At 40.0% G+C, this 16,697-nt stretch overlaps 1 protein-coding gene across 1 annotated transcript; it reads right to left on the reverse strand.

Moving 5' to 3' along the window:
* Positions 1-3,117: 3,117 nt before the first annotated feature.
* Positions 3,118-11,547, reverse strand: LOC133440674 (zinc finger protein 177-like; the record flags this gene model as incomplete). Its single annotated transcript, XM_061717996.1, has 4 exons — positions 11,488-11,547; positions 10,935-10,997; positions 10,689-10,794; positions 3,118-3,779 (listed from the first exon to the last, which is right to left on the reverse strand). Coding segments are annotated over exons 1-4 (891 nt in total), but the record flags the coding sequence as incomplete, so codon positions are not given.
* Between the last annotated feature and the right edge of the window lie 5,150 nt (positions 11,548-16,697).

A 16,697-nucleotide genomic window follows, 5' to 3' on the forward strand; every position in this document is an offset into this window, starting at 1 on the left:
GAGAGCTCCATCAGAACCCTGGAGAGCTCCTACATCAGGGGTGGGCAATTCCGGTCCTGGAGGGCCGGTGTCCTGCAGGTTTTAGATGTTTCCCTGCTTCATTGCACCGTGATACAAGTGACTGTGTCATTAACAGAATTGTGCAGCCCTGGATGACAAGCTGATGACAATGATTAATTAGAATCAGGTGTGTTAAAGCAGGGAAACATCTAAAACATGCAGGACACCAGCCCTCGAGGACCGGAATTGCCCACCCCTGTCCTACATTGTTTTCTGAGCTAAATGCTGGTTGTACTGACCAGGCTGTACCAATAATCTGCGTCAACTTTCCTCTTGTTGATGCACTACACTGCAAAAACTCAAAATCTTAACAAGAATATTGGTCTTATTTCTAGTTAAAATGTCTCATTTTTAGTCAGAAAATCTCATTACACTTAAAACAAGAGTCATTACCAGAAAAATAACTTATTTGACAATTTTCACCTGTTTCAAGTAAATTTTCACTTGAAATAAGTAGAAAAATCTGCCAGTGGGACAAGATTTATCTTCTCATTACAATCAAAAAAATCTTGTTCCACTGGCAGTTTTTTGTACTTATTTTATACTTATTTTAAGTGAAAATCTACTTGAAATAGGTGAAATTTGTTGTTTTTTCCAATGATGAGTCTTGTTTTAAGTGTAATGAGATTTTTTTTTTTTACAAAAAATGAGACATTTTAACTGGAAATAAAACAAATATTCTTGTTAAGATTTTGAGTTTTTGCAGTGTAGTCTTTTTTGTTTTTATTATTACGATAGATTGTTCACTCTTGGGTTTATGTTGAGCTTTTATAACTCACCACCAGGGGGCACTGCTGCTCTTTCTACATATGGAGATATTTATAATATTTCCACATATTCCAGAATTATAAACAATAAAATGATTCATCCATCTAAAACGAAAACTTAATTACATTTTCATGATTATTTCTGACTAAATATGAGTTGAGGTAAAAAGACATTTACTCCTAAACGGATGTCTGATATAAAAGGGTTAAATCCAAAGTGTGTCCTCTTCCTGGAATCTGATCCCGATGATCCTCCCTCTTCTTCCTGCTCTCCAACCTGCAGATCTGCAGCTTCAACACGGATCTCAACATCAGCTTTAGAAGAAATAATGTGTCAGACGAGTTGTAAATCTAATACAACTTGATTTTATACATGTGATTAAATAATACTGTTAATTTCATATTATGTATATAATATGAAAAACGTACACAAATATGTTGTAACTTTAGCTTGTATAGTTACAATAACAGCATGGATCATTTGAATTGAGTTGTTTTGACTTAATTTGTCGGATGAATTATCACAATAATCTGATGTACGTGCAGCTCAGATTTTAAAATGCATAAAGCCTTTTACAGTTTTCAGCTAACTAATTTGGATACCGCAATGTCGTATTGTATCGTGACTCAAGTATCGTGATGTGTATCCCACATCACACTCATTTCCTCATTCATTTGCAAACCAAATGTTCTTGTTTTCTAAATCATAAAAACATTTTAGGGGAAATAAAAGCAAACTGTATCTGACTGCACTGACTTCTGAAATCTTCAAGGTTTTTTGTTTAATGCTGCAGACATTAAAGTTTAGAAAATGGTGACAGATGGTTGGCTGTTCTGTTTCTGACGTGTTGATGGTTGCGTTTCTTCTTTTGTCCTCGTTTCTCTGAAGTTTCTTCATGTTTTTCAGAGGAACGTTGTAAAAACTGAACATGCAAATATATCAAACTTGGTCTAATCTCTGAACGGAGTAGATGGAGAGAGTTTAACAACATGGAGCTATAGATTAACTTTACAAAGAGAATGTGAGTGAAGAAGAAACAGAAGGGAAAAAGAACGTGTGAGAGAGGCTTTGTAGATGAACGAAATAAACTGTCATGTTTAAAGAAACTTCAGCACATACTAACAGCTCTTTATTTGCACCGTGGAGACGGCAAGTTACCAACAGCAACAAATAAAGATTTTAAGAAGGAACAGGGATTCAAACAAACTCAATGCAGAACTTTAAAAAAAAAGTACACAACCACATCGTTCCCTCTGCGTCAAGTTGACGGAGAAGCATAAATCCGGGTTGAACCTGCAACCCTTGTGGGGAGGGGATTAGGCTCATCAGCCACAGGAGGTGGTGGTTGGACTTCTGCGGGTTCTTCTTCTGTGGGTCAGACAGGAGTGGACAGCTGCCCCCGGAGGACTACAACATTCAATTTCAATTCAATTTTATTTATATAGCGTCTAATACAACAGAGTTGTCTCTAGACGCTTTACAGAGACCCATACCCAGAACATGACCCCCGAGCAGTTATTACATAAACAATGGCAGGTAAAAACTCCCCTAGTGGGAGAAAAACCTTAAGCCAAACAGTGGCAAGGAAAAACTCTCCTTTAGGAGGGACGAAACCTTGAGCAGGACCAGGCTCGTAAGGGGGACCCTCCTGCCGAGGGCCAGACTGGTGGGTCAGGGACGGCAACAGCACAGCAGGCAGGTGGAAGCAGCAACGGGATGACCAGGGGTGGGGACCGCAGGCCAGCACGCAGCTCCCGAAGCTCCGGCCCAATCATCAAGTCCCAGGTTGGGGTGCAGGGTCGGGGAAAGGTTGAAAAGGGGGAGGGCCAGGGAGAGGAGTCTTGAGGGACAAACCTTTTCCCCCGCCCAAAAGGGGCCGTTACCCTGCCCCCCTCACTCCCACATGAGCTTCATTTGTCACGAGTCACCAGACTTCTCCTCCGGGTGAATTTTCATGTGACTCAGCAAATCAATTCTGCGGCTAAAACCTTTGTTGCACGTCTTGCACAAATACGGCTTCTCGTCCATATGTGTGGTTATGTGCTGTTTAAGAGATGATAATTGAGTAAAGGTTTTGCTGCAGGTGTTGCACAGGTACGGCCTTTCGCCCGTGTGGATCCTCGAGTGAATCACCAGGGTTGAACGTTCTGTGTACCTTTTTCCACATGTTTTGCAGATGTAGGGCTTCTCGCCCGTGTGCGTGTATATGTGGCTTTTAAGATGTGATGATTTAGTAAAGGTTTTGCTGCAAGTGTTGCACAGGTATGGCTTTTCGCCAGTGTGGGTCCTCGAGTGAACCAGCAGGCCGGAACGATCTGTGTAACTTTTTCCACATGTTTTGCAAATGTAGGGCTTCTCGCCCGTGTGTGTGGTTATGTGCCGTTTAAGATTTGATAATGTAGTAAAGGTTTTTCCGCAGGTGTTGCACAGGTACGGCCTTTCACCAGTGTGGATCTTCATGTGATCCATTAAATTACAACCTTTACTGAACTGTTTCCTGCAAGTGCTGCAAGAAAACGCCTTCTTCCCCGTGTGGGTCCTGGTCAGCTTTGATTTACAGTTGCTGTCTGACGGGACAGCAGCATCTTCGTGGTCACCGTGTCGTCTCATTGGCTCCGGATCTGCAGTTTTACTGGAGTCTGAGCGTAAACTTTCAGTCCCTTCCTCATCTTTGTTTTGAGCTTTAGGAGAAGTGTGCAACAGCAGCTGGCCACAGTTTGGTCCTGGTTCACCATTTTCAACTTTCACATCAGCGACATTGACCAATGAGACATCCACCTCTACGTCCTCATGCTTCATCTCCTGACCGCTGGAGTCTTCCTCCAGTTCTGTAGTCTGTGGATGCCCTGGTTCCTCCTGGTCCGGGCTGCAGCTCCTCTCCAGGTTATCCAGGTGCTGGTCACTGAAAACCCCGTCCTCCTCCACCTTACAAACATTCTCTTGTGGGGGGTCTGGAATTACAAAAAGGGACAAAAAGACAGGATTTTAACAAGTCAAAAGTGCTTCCCAGTGTTGATTGTTTGGTTGTATTTGTGAGGTTTAAAGTTTGTCCCGACCTTCTGTCTTCCCCTTCAGCTATGTAGTATACACGAATCCGGCGACCGGTTTGTGTGTGCCGCCATCTTGCGGCGGCAGGTGTCAATCTGCCACCGCAGCGCTGTTGTTGTAACCTGACGCTCTACAGCATCATTATAGCTGGATTGATGATGTTAGACAGTGGCCTTCCATAAATAATGAAGGTATCTTAAATTAATGCTGATGTTAATTTATAAATAATGATTTGTTTGAGCGATAAGCAGGAAAGAATAGAGGAATAGGGAGATAAGGGAGTGTATGATTAAACACTGTAATATAGCATACGTTACGTGTGACGTTAGCAGCGCGAAATGTAATCATTATGGAAAGGCTACGTGATTAAAAAAAACAACAACAACAACACCTGTTTATGTTTTGTTTTATTTTAGGTATCCAAGAATATTTTATTGATCGCCTGGCGTCCGATGACCAAATAAAACGCAATTACAGGTCTCTAATTGAAGGGCAGAACTATCTCAGCTCCGGATTATACAGAATACATACATACATACATAACCCCAATCTTCAGATAAAACTAGTTTGTTGAGGAAAAAATATCAACTCTATTTGTAGCTGCAGAGGAAAAAAATAATCTCACGAGGAAAAGAAAAATATTGCTCACGCCTCGGAGCCTCTTCAGCATAATATAGCGGTAAAAAAAAGAAAAGAGAAGTAAGAGTAATAAAAAAGATGTACTGTATGTTGTACTATTATACAAATTTATTGAAACACATGGCGAGTCAAACATTTACCAAAGCAGCTGCCAAACACTCCTAAACAAGGTAGTAAGATGTGGGTTGTGCAGAACTGCGGCAGTAAATCCTCATCGGAGAGTTCTTTAGTAGTGATTTCATATGGATCCAGACCGTTAATAATCATTATTTTCTCCATATACCGCTCCCTGGCTTCCTTGTTTAAGGTATCCCGGTAAATTCCAATTCCTTTCCAGCAGTTTAACATCTTTTTTTTGCGTTCCGTCTGTTCACTTGGTGAAACAGAAAAGTAGTTTTGAAAGTCCGTCCCGTCTTCATTCACTATCAAAACAAATACACGTGACCGGGACAGGAGTTTTCCGATGATACAAATACATTAAGGCCCAATCCCAAACTCCACCCTAAACCCTCAAACCCTGAGCCCTCACAGACTTTCAGTGACGTCAGCGTCACGTGATCAAGTGTGCGAGGGTGTGAGGGATCCAAATGGTATAAATAGGAATGGGACACACTTAGCAGAAACCGGAAACAAGTCAGATAAAAACGTCTGTTTTTTTGTTTGTTTTTTCAATAAACTTTATTTAAAATTTCAATTTACAAAATTCCTAGTCAGATCAAAATGTTACGTACCGGTATTATAAGTTTGGGAATGACCATCCGGATGTTTGAAAACAAAGTGGTAGCCTATATAAAGGAGCATAAAATTCAACAAAGAACACAATTTAAACATGCGCACAGTACAATATATATTTCCTTGTTAACGTTGTCTTTCTTTCAATCTACCCATACCAGCACATCCAGAATGCCAGACTCAATCGCCGAGTAATTTCTTTTTTGTAAGCGCGTGTAAACTGAGTTAAATATTCCAGCTGTGTATTCACCATCTAATAGTACTTTCCATTTTTCAGCATGATGTCATTTCATTTTTGTAAGAGAGCGTATAAATTGATGGTAACCTGAGCTAAATATTTCAGTTATATTATCACTATTTACTGCAACGTTTTTGTTCAACTTGCTGAAATTGTTTAAATTTTGTGGTCATAAATAAATGAATAACCAAATAACTGCCTGACTTGTTTGTGTTGGATCTAAAACTATCTTGCTAGTATTTACATGTATGCATTTCTGTTAACATAGGGAATCTTAATTCAAACACTGTACTCAGATTAAAGAAAACAAGTCTTGTTTATTCAACACCAGCAGGTCAACTGAGGATTTGTCTAATCCAGTGCTTCTCAATCCTGGTCCTCGTGGGCCCCTGTCCTCCATGTTTTAGATGTTTCCCTGCACCAACACACCTGATTCTAATTAAAGGTCCTCATTAGCTTGTCACCAAGGTCTGCACAGTTCTGTTGATGACACAGGTACTTTTATTACGGTGTGCTGAAGCAGGGTAGCATCTAAAACATGATGCAGGACTGGGGCCCACGAGGACCAGGATTGAAAAACACTGGTCTAATATAAAATGAAAAGTCCAAAACGTCATTTGTCCTTTTTTTTGGTTTTCTTCCCTCCGATTGAATGAATGAATGAGTGAATGAAAAACTTTATTTCGAACATGCTAAAAAAAAAGAAAAGAGAAATATATATATATATATATATATATATATATATATATTTTAAACCAAAGAACAATAGTTAAATAATATGTTTGTTGGTCGCTCCTTGTTTGTAAAGGAAATAATAGGGCCGTTGAAAAATCATCACGGGACAACAGTTTCTGAATTTAAATCACCAGTGGGATATGTATTTATATTTACAGGTGAACTTTCTTCTCGCAGTCACACATGGTTCTTTTCCTCCGCCCCCTGTTTTGTTTACATTCTCCCTGGTAACCTCCTTTCATGTCACAACGCAATGAACTGTGGGTAATTCCCTTTCCCAGAGTGTGCTGGGATGCTGACTTGCGGTAAGGGGGCAGTAAGGGCTCAAAATGGCTGCCGGGAGGCCTCGCGCACTTGACCACTTGAGGAATGGGACAGCCCTAAGCCCTTACGCAAGGTGCGGGAGCGCGCACGTAAGTCTACGAGTCTGCGAGGGTGGAGATTGGGATTGGGTCTAAGAGAGCCTGGCAGGGAGCGGAGTAATAGATCCATGGGAGCGGAGCATGGATCTATATACGTATATATGTCTATGGGCTGGAGCGGAGGAGCGGAGCCGCCACCGCAGTAATGGCGGCCGCTCGACTTCCGGGTTTTGCTGGATTCGTGTATATTTGAAAACAAGTGCATTACTCTGTGTGACCATTAGGGGGCACTGTGACTGTAGGAAATCTAGCAGAAAATTGGAGTCCGGATCCAGAGATTTGAACTGTTTCTTGTCGCCAGCGGAATCGACGAAAAGTCTGATTCAGTGAAAAGAGCCACGTTCCTATATGTAGCTGGGGACGAAGCAATTAAACGGTATATAACACTTTTGACTTTGATGAAGACGTAGATGACTATGATACATTGAAAGAAGTTTTCCGCCAACATTGTGAGCCAAGGAAAAATGTGACGTATTTGAGGCTCCTGTTCTTTATTCAAGTGCAAGGAAAATCAGAGACTGTTGATGCATATGTGACTGATTTAAAAAAATAAAGTGAAAGACTACGATTTTGAGCACCTCACTGAAACTTATTGATGTAAATGTTCGCACATTTGAGCTGATCGACTGATCAGCTGTCAGTCGATCAGCTGATGGCGCTGCTCTGCTGGCGACATGGAGGAGGGCTCCTGCTGCATTTTGTATGGATGTCTGTGGCGTCTCCGTTTATTGTTCTGTTTATTGTTTTGAATCGGCTGGCACAACATGCACTTGACAAGAGGGCTGGTCTGAACTGCAAGCTGCGTCCAAATGTGCTGAACTGGAGGAGATTGGAGTGGCTGCTGGTGGCATGGTTATTCCTGTCTGGCTGGGCTGCCGGGTGTGCGCTCGCTGATCAGCTGTCATACAGCGGGAGCGAGCTTCTACACCTGCGGGAATGCGGAGTGTCACCACCGCCAAACCTGCTGAGCAACATCCCCAGGGAGCTATTGAGGCAACCCGGACCGGCATCTCGCCTTGCTCGGAAGGCCAGGAAGCGGGGCAAGAGAGGCGGCGTCAGGCAGCGGGCTCGGAGAGCCACCAAACTTCAACTGCCTCCGATACTACTCTGCAATGCTCGTTCATTGAAAAACAAGCTGGATGAACTACGCTCCCATGCCGGAGCTTACTACGAATACCGTGAGTCTGGCTTAATGGTTTTCACTGAAACATGGTTCCGAAATGACGTGCCGGACAGTTTTATACAGATCGATGGGTTTTCACATATACGCTCGGATAGGGATGTAAACTCAGAAAAAGAAGCCCATGGCTGCCCACAACGAAAGCGTGAGGGCAAATGAACGGAATGACTTCTTTATGCGCTTTGAGACAGACACCTCTAAAGAATGCAGTGATATTTTAAATGCAATAACTTTTAATGTGGGTGATGACAGAATGGTTATAGACGAAGACTCTGTGACCAAGGTTTTTAAAACCATACGCACTAATAAAGCGACAGGACCAGACGGCATGTCTGCTTTTCTTTTAAAATCCTTTGCTGTGGAGCTCACACCAGCCTGGCATCGCCTTTTCCAGCTCTCTATGGATACACACACTGTGCCAGAGCTCTGGAAAAAGTCGATCATAATCCCAGTCCCCAAGAAAGCCCATCCCATAGAGAATAATGATTACAGGCCAGTGGCCCTAACCTCAAATGTAGTCAAGTCACTAGAGAGGATTGTAACAGAGGAGCTCTGAAGGGAGGTGGAGCCATCTCTAGATCAGTTTCAGTTTGCCTATACTAGAGACCGCAGCACCAGTGATGCGGCCTCTACTTTATTGCACTTTATGTTGAAGCATCTTGAGAGTCCAGCTGCATATGCCAGACTGCTCTTCATTGATTTTAGCTCTGCTTTTAACACAATCCATCAAGACATCCTTCTTAGAAAATTAGTTAAGTTGAACGCAAATCCCTATTTAACTAAGTGGTATTTCTCATTTTTATCAGACAGGCCACAACAGGTGAGATTCAACTCTGCACTTTCAGACACAACAGTAAGCAGCACTGGGGCCCCCCAGGGATCTGTCAGTTCCTCCTTTCTGTTTACTCTGTACACAAATGACTGTGTCAGCTCCCAACCCGACCAGTATGTGGTCAAATTCTCTGATGATACTGTCATCCTCAGTCTACTCACAAGCAGCTCTGACATCAGCAGCCATACAGCTGGAGTGGACGGGTTTGTGGGCTGGTGTGATGAACACCACCTGCAGATCAATATTAATTAAACCGAGGAGATTGTGGTGGACCCAAAGTCAGTTGGGGATCACAGCACAACTATCATACATGGCCATAACATCAAGCAGGTCACGTCCTATAAATACCTGGGCGTCCATATTGACAAGGATCTTAATTGGAGCACGCATGTGACAAATGTCTGTGTTAGGATCCACCGGCGCCTCCATTTTTTACGCAGGCTCAGACTGTTTGGGGTCTGCAAAAACATCATGCTGATTTTTTATAGAGCGACGATAGAGTCCATCGTACGCGATGGCATCACCAGCTGGTTTGGGAACCTAACGGTCAAATCTAAATCCCAGATTGTTAGCCTGGCCAAAACAGCAGGGAAGATCATGGGAATGCTTAACTGATTATGTGATCTTGTGCAGCAAAGCTAAAAAGACTGATGATGCTAGCATCATCTTTTAACAATTTGCAAGTGTTTGTTGATTTATACAGTGCTGTTGCAAGTGCTGCACATGCCTTTGTTAATGTTGATGGTGTTGTTGATGTTGTTATTGTGCCGTCTGTGTCCGTCTGTACTGCAGCTTTGTGGCCTCTACTCCGAGACCAATTTCTCCCGTGGGAGATTAATTTTTATTTATTCATTTATTTCGTTTCGTGCATGGTGGTCAATCTACACACCCATGACCGAAAAGGAGCCGGATGAAGACAAGTCTTATGTTACCTGCCCCTTATTAAATACCAAAACAAAAAGAACAGTCAATGTAACCAATATTTACAAAAATATACACTTAAATAGAACCAACCACAGATATTAATAATACTGCTTAATTCCCAGTCTATTCATGATCATATAACTTAAATATTTTATCTTTATACATTTTTTTGAACCTAAGTGAATTTGTGCATTCCTTTAAATCATTTTGTAGAGAGTTCCACAGTTTTACTCCCACAACCGATGTACACATCTGCTTAAGAGTGGTCCTTGCATGCTGATGTTTGAAATTATATTTCCTTCTATGTTCTATATCTTCTGGATTTGAAAAAACAAACAACTGCTGTAGATTACTTGGTAATAATTTTCTTTTTGCCCTATGCATAACTAATAATGTCTGTAACTCAACTATTTCTTTAAATTTAATAAGTCCTGAATTAATAAATAATCTGTTGGTGTGTTCTCTGTAATTTGCTTTATGAATGATCCTCACCGCTCTTTTCTGCTGGATAAACAATGGATGTACATTGCTAGTATATGTGTTGCCCCAGACTTCCACACAGTAATTGAAATAAGGTAAAGTAAGTGAACAATATAAAATTCGCAATGGCTTATAATCTAATACATATTTTGCTTTGTTCAGAACAAAAATACTACTATTTTTTTAACATGTGATATATGAGCTTTCCATGTCAATTTGTCATCCAGTACAACACCCAAAAATCTAAGTTTAGTTTTACTTAATAAAGTAAACCTTGACCTTGACCTCGACATCCAAGTGGAGAACAAGGTGGATTGAGGAAAACCTACAGTACGACCCTCGCAGAACTGGTCAGTGCCAATAAGGCAGAATGAAACATCTTTATGTAATCTGAATTAGATGACATATATGACACACACTGCAATCAATCTCACTCTAATAAAGTAAGGTAGCTGTCTTCAATTTGATAAAGACACCATAGTTAAACTGAAACAATAGTAGGTACAGTAGCCTATGCTGTACCAGGATCATTCTCCATAGGTGTTAATAGAGGGGTTAATCGTACCACAGAACACAGCACATACACCTACTACCTTTCACCAGACAGTGCCAATTCATTTAATATCTCACCTCTGCATTTATAGCCAAGCCACTTGAGGGAGGACACAGGTCCCACACACTGGAGACACTTGTCCAAGGGGGAGACAGTTGCACACACCAGGCTATGTTTCTGACACTGTTGGAATGTTTTTATTGTAACATTTATTGTTACCAGACAGTTTGAGCAGCAAGACTTTTCAGAATCATATGTATTTATCTTAAAAGTATTTAAAAAAAACAAATGTCCATCAAATGTCTACATTACATTGAACTTACCCTCTCACTGTTGACAACTGTCTCCATTTCAGTTGGACTGCAGAACTGATTCTCCGTGTCCATCTAAGATAGAGAACAAGAGCAGATGTGTTCAAAATTAACACCGTGGTCTGCCTGTGTTCATTTGTTTAAGTTTAAGTTAAGTGACACGATAAAAATAAGTGTGGAATTACAGCTTTAGAAGGTCAAAAATGTCTTGCACAGGCTCCAGACTAACTTGTCCACTGGTGCGACAACTGAGAAAGTTGGTTGCACCAGCACATGATTTGGTTGCACCTTTTTTATGGAATATTGTATCATTCAGAAAGGAGTGCTTGAAAACAGGGTTTTGTATCTGTAACCATAGTTTTGTAAAGCTGTGCATTTATGTTTGTACCTGTAACTATAGTTTTGCAAACTTGTACATTTAAGTACAAGCATTTATCTGTAAGCTTAGTTTCGTAAACTTCTACATGTGTGCAAACTCTGTTTTACAAGTCTGTGCTATTCATTCAGAAAATAGTATTTCATACTCAGATAATGTACAATGTTTATTAAAAGTATCAATATATACCTGTTCCAAATCTTCAATTGTGGAGGAAGACTTTGTAACACCAGAATCTTCTGGAGGCATTTCCTCAGTAGAAACCTGCAAAACGGAAAAATATAGATATTTTCATAAATGTCTTGATGGCAGGTTGTTCTCTGTGTAACATTATGCAAAAGGTTTCATGGCTGTGTTTCTGAGTGTTTTGAGGGAAAGAAATCCGCTAAAAATGTTTCTTAACTAGTCAACAAGGTAAATTATTACAGTCTTTGAAACCTAGAATCTTCCCAAAATAATGTGTGTGTGTGGTTATGTGCCGTTTAAGAGCTGATGATTCAGTAAAGATTTTTCCGCAGGTGTTGCACAGGTACGGCCTTTCACCAGTGTGGATCTTCATGTGATCAATTAAATTACAACTTTTACTGAACTTTTTCCTGCAAGTGCTGCAAAAAAATACCTTCTTCCCCGTGTGGGTCCTGGTCAGCTTTGATTTACAGTTGCTGTCTGACGGGACAGCAGCATCTTCGTGGTCACCGTGTCGTCTCATTGGCTCCGGATCTGCAGTTTTACTGGAGTCTGAGCGTAAACTTTCAGTCCCTTCCTCATCTTTGTTTTGAGCTTCAGGAGAAGTGTGCAACAGCAGCTGGACACAGTTTGGTCCTGGTTCACCATTTTCAACTTTCACATCAGCGACATTGACCAATGAGACATCCACCTCTACGTCCTCGTGCTTCATCTCCTGACCGCTGGAGTCTTCCTCCAGTTCTGTAGTCTGTGGATGCCCTGGTTCCTCCTGGTCCGGGCTGCAGCTCCTCTCCAGGTTATCCAGGTGCTGGTCACTGGAAACCCCGTCCTCCTCCACCTTACAAACATTTTCTTGTGGGAGGAAGAGAGGAGAGAATGGTTCCTTTAATAAATCCCAGAAATGTTTATAAAAAGTTGCAGTAAGACCATCACTCCCTGGGGATTTGTCCAAAGACGAACTGTTAACTGGTCAAGTTCAACAGAAGAAATATCAGCATCACGTAAATCTGCAAACTCTTTTTCTATAGTTGGAATAAGATCTTTGTTAAAGTTAAAAAAGTTGTCAGAATCATCTCTAGAGAAAGATGAGGAATATAACTTACTGTAGAAGGAAACTATTTCTCTGGCAATCACAGCTGGATCTGTGACAGTTTGATCTTTAATCACCAGTGATTTGATTGAATTTCTTTCCCGTCTTCTTTTTTCTAATGGACAAAAGTATGATGTGCTTTTTTCTCCTTCCTCTATCCATTTTGCTCTTGATCTTATATAAGAACCTTCGGCTCTCCTGAGATAGATTTCATCAAGCTTAATTTGCTAAATTTGTCATTTTTGTTTATCCTCATCAGTCTGTGAAGTTTTATTGCAGTAGGAGTTTACTTCTTTAATAATTTCTGATAATTTGTTACTTCTGTTACGTGATTTTCCAAAACTAATAGCAAATTCTCGAATTTTAAATTTTAAGAATTCCCATTTAGCAACATAAGATATTATTGATTCATCACACTTTACATCTGAGATTAAGATTTCGATTCCATCATGAAAGGCCTGGCATTTCAATAAACTGTTGTGTTAAATTTCCAGTAACCTTTGTTCCTACGATGGATTAAATACATATCAAACCTGCAATTTTGTTTTCAAAGTATTGTTCCTTCCAGTTTCATTTTCTTTGCCATGTAAAGATTGTTTTCAGTTCAACAGTGATATGCACCATTTTAATACAAGACAGGCTAATCATTTAAATCTCCTGAAGTTCCGTACTGGTTTGTGTCAGTTCTCCATCAGATACAGTTATGGAACACCTACAGCAATCTCGTCTACCTCTACTTCATTCAATCATTTTAAACGTAAACTCAGGACACATTTAATTGATCAGATTACCTAATGATATTTCTAGATTTGTTATTTTTTCTTTAATCATGTAGAAACCATGTATTCTATTCATGCTGCTGTTTATTTGCTTTGTCTTTGTTTTTAGACTGCAATCATGTATTCTGCATATTTTAAATCTTTGTACAATCTTTTGCTGTATTTTACAGGTAGAGGCCTCGTATAAGCCCCTTGGGCTTTTTGCCTCAGCCTAGCACATTACCAATCTCTCTTTTACATTTGTATGTTACTTGTTCTGTTTTTTATACTGTGCTGAATTAATGAATAAAAAAAAACGGTGATCTGCATCTTTTCTACTAAATAAAGGATTAAGTGTAAAGTGTGAAATCTCAGTCTGGTCCAGAGTGTGAATGGAGCATGAAAGGCAGCACCAAGTAAACAGAACAACAAGTTAGTTCGGGATGTTTCCGAATCCCACATCAGCAGCTGCTTGAGCTGGGGAGTTTCCCATTTAGTTCGTTTGCTTCATCACCACGGCTTTTAACTGGAAACAAAGGGATCTTGTAGGAGTCATACTCATGTGTTCATTCATTCAACTTTCCAGGGTTACGTACCGACTCTGTGGAGTCTGATTTCAGGTTTCCAGGCGAGGTCCAACAGTCTGCGCTGACGGTCGAGCTCTTCTTCATACTCCAAGATGCTTTTTTCAAACACTGACAATATTTCTACAGCAGCTGCTGTTAGTCGCTGACCGATAAACTCTCTCAGATGATTCACCTTAGACATTGTTGAAGAGGAAAAAGAAAGGAAACAACAGAACCGTCCTCTCCTTCTTCTTCTCTAGGTTTAATGGCGGATCACAACCAACGTTATTAGGTTCTACCGCCACCTGCTGTACCGGAGTGTGTAACATCCGGATCATTATTACACCAGATTACAGTCTAACTTAAAGGGGGGGAAAAAGGAAATACCTAAATAAAATAAGATAACCACATTTAAATCTTATTATCTATCCCTGCATCTTTGAGAAAGACATGATCAGCAATATTAAAATAATAAAAGGCTTGCAATATTTCAGTTTATTTGTAATGAATCCAGAATGTATGATATTTTAGTTTTTTTAATTGCATTACAGAAAATAAAGAACTTTATCACAATATTCAAATTTTCTGAGAAAGTCTTGTATGATAAGCTTCTGATTGTTAATATCAATAAAAAAAAGAAAATATTTTTTAATTCATGTGTTTTTTATTATTTGTCATAAAACATTTATGTTGTTAAGAAACTTTTATTGCAATGGGCTTCAAAATAATACACATGGTAAGTCTTTTGACACATTAAAACATTTAAATATCCAACTTAGTTTAGTTCAGCACTTCCAGTCGGTGGATTTATTATTGACGTGCACATGCAGGACTCATGAGTCACCGTTTGGCATTAAAATAAAAAAGTAAGTTAAGTCAGAGGGAAGGTAAACTTCGGATGGTACGACCAGAGGGAACACAGGGAAGGAAACGAGGATCAATTAACATGATTTTGGTGTGAAATATATAGATATACAAGACACATTTAAAGCTGCAGTTTCCAACATTTAACCACTAGAGGGAATAAAGATCCCAAACTAACCCCCAAACTCAGAATGACGGTTCATTCATGCATGAATCACCCACAGGTTTTCTGCAGGGGTTTGAAGCCTCTTTTTCCTCCTATTGTGGCAGGTTGGAATTATATAAAGCAAGAAGTTTAATGTGTAATTAGGGGCGTGGCCTTTTGATTGGCATTAATTTGTCCAACCTGTAAATAAATACTTTTTCTAAGATCTTAGAAAATGTTGGGAGTAAAGAATCAGGCCTGTAATTAGTGAATTGGTGTCTGTCTCCAGTTCTGTACAGTGGGATGACTTTTGCCGTTTTCATTTGTTTTTGTAAATGTCCCAGTTCTGAGCGACTGATTACAGCTGTATGTCAGTTAACAATCCACCAATAACCTTTTTGACTATTGTCATATCACCACAGTCAGTTGACACCTTGTTTTTACATTTTCTTACAATATCTATGATTTCTCTCTCCTCCACAGCTGTGAGAAACATTGAATCTGGATTTCTACTTATTAATGTTTCCTTCCATCCATCAGCTGATCCAGGATCACACATTTTTCTGCCAGCTTTGGTCCAACACTCACAAAATACCTGTTAAAATGATTAACCACCTCATTCATATCATTACTGACTTCATCGTTATTGGTTAAATATTGTGGATAATTAGTCTGTCTTGAACTTTTCCTAATGGCATCATTCAATATATTCCAAATACCTTTAACGTTATTTTTAGTCCTTATTCATGAAGGAATTCATGTCCCTCTCCATGAAGGCAAGTGGTCTCGGCCCTGAAACAGCAAAGTCCTCCCTCCATTATCATATTATTATTTTTATTATTATTGTAATTATTATTACAAAAGTGCATCTCCACTCGTTGAGTTTGCACTTTGAAAGAGATGGAAAATGGACTGGTACCAAAAGCCAGGCTTGTTGCACAAGGTTTTGAGGAAGTGCAAGTTTCTGCTACAGAAGGAATCTCCAACCTGTGCTTCAGTCTCTGAGGCTCCTTGTGGCAGGAAGTTATCAAAAACAATGGCAACTGCATTTGATGGACATAAAATCTGCCTTCTTTCGTGGACTAGAAATGTGGAGAGACATTTTCATTAAACCTTCTCCAGAGACCAACAGAGCAGATCATCTTTTTTTAACCCACATCAACTCCATGGTTCCTGACACAGTGGATTCCTATCAGTTTTCCTACCGTGCCAACAGATCAGTGGATGAAGCGATGGCTTCGGCTTCACTTCACCTTCCAACACCTGGACAGGATGAACACCTATGCACGGCTTCTGTCCCTGGATGTGTCATTTGATGAAGCCAAGACCAGTGAAATAACAAACTGGATCAAAATGACGTGATTGAGGAAGTTGAGGATAAAGGACAAAAGTGCATCTCCATTTTTCAACTTCATTTGATGACATTTCTCTTTCAACATTGTTTTCTGAGCTAAATGCTGGTTGTACTGATCACGCTGTACCAATAATCTGCGTCAGTGACAACTTTCCTCTTGTTGATGCACTAAAGTCTTTTTTTATTTGTGTTTTTATTATTATTATTACAATAGATTGTTCACTCTTGGGTTTATGTTGAGCTTTTATAACTCACCACCAGGGGGCACTGCTGCTCTTTCTACATATGGAGAGTGTAATATTCCAGAATTATAAACAATATAATAAGTCATCCATCTAAAATGAAAACTTAATTACATTTGTCATGATTATTTCTAACTAAATATGAGTTGAGGTAAAAAGACATTTACTTCTAAACGGATGTCTGATATAAAAGG

Source organism: Cololabis saira, chromosome 3, assembly GCF_033807715.1.
Source record: "Cololabis saira isolate AMF1-May2022 chromosome 3, fColSai1.1, whole genome shotgun sequence".
NCBI classification, from domain to species: Eukaryota; Metazoa; Chordata; class Actinopteri; order Beloniformes; family Belonidae; genus Cololabis; species Cololabis saira.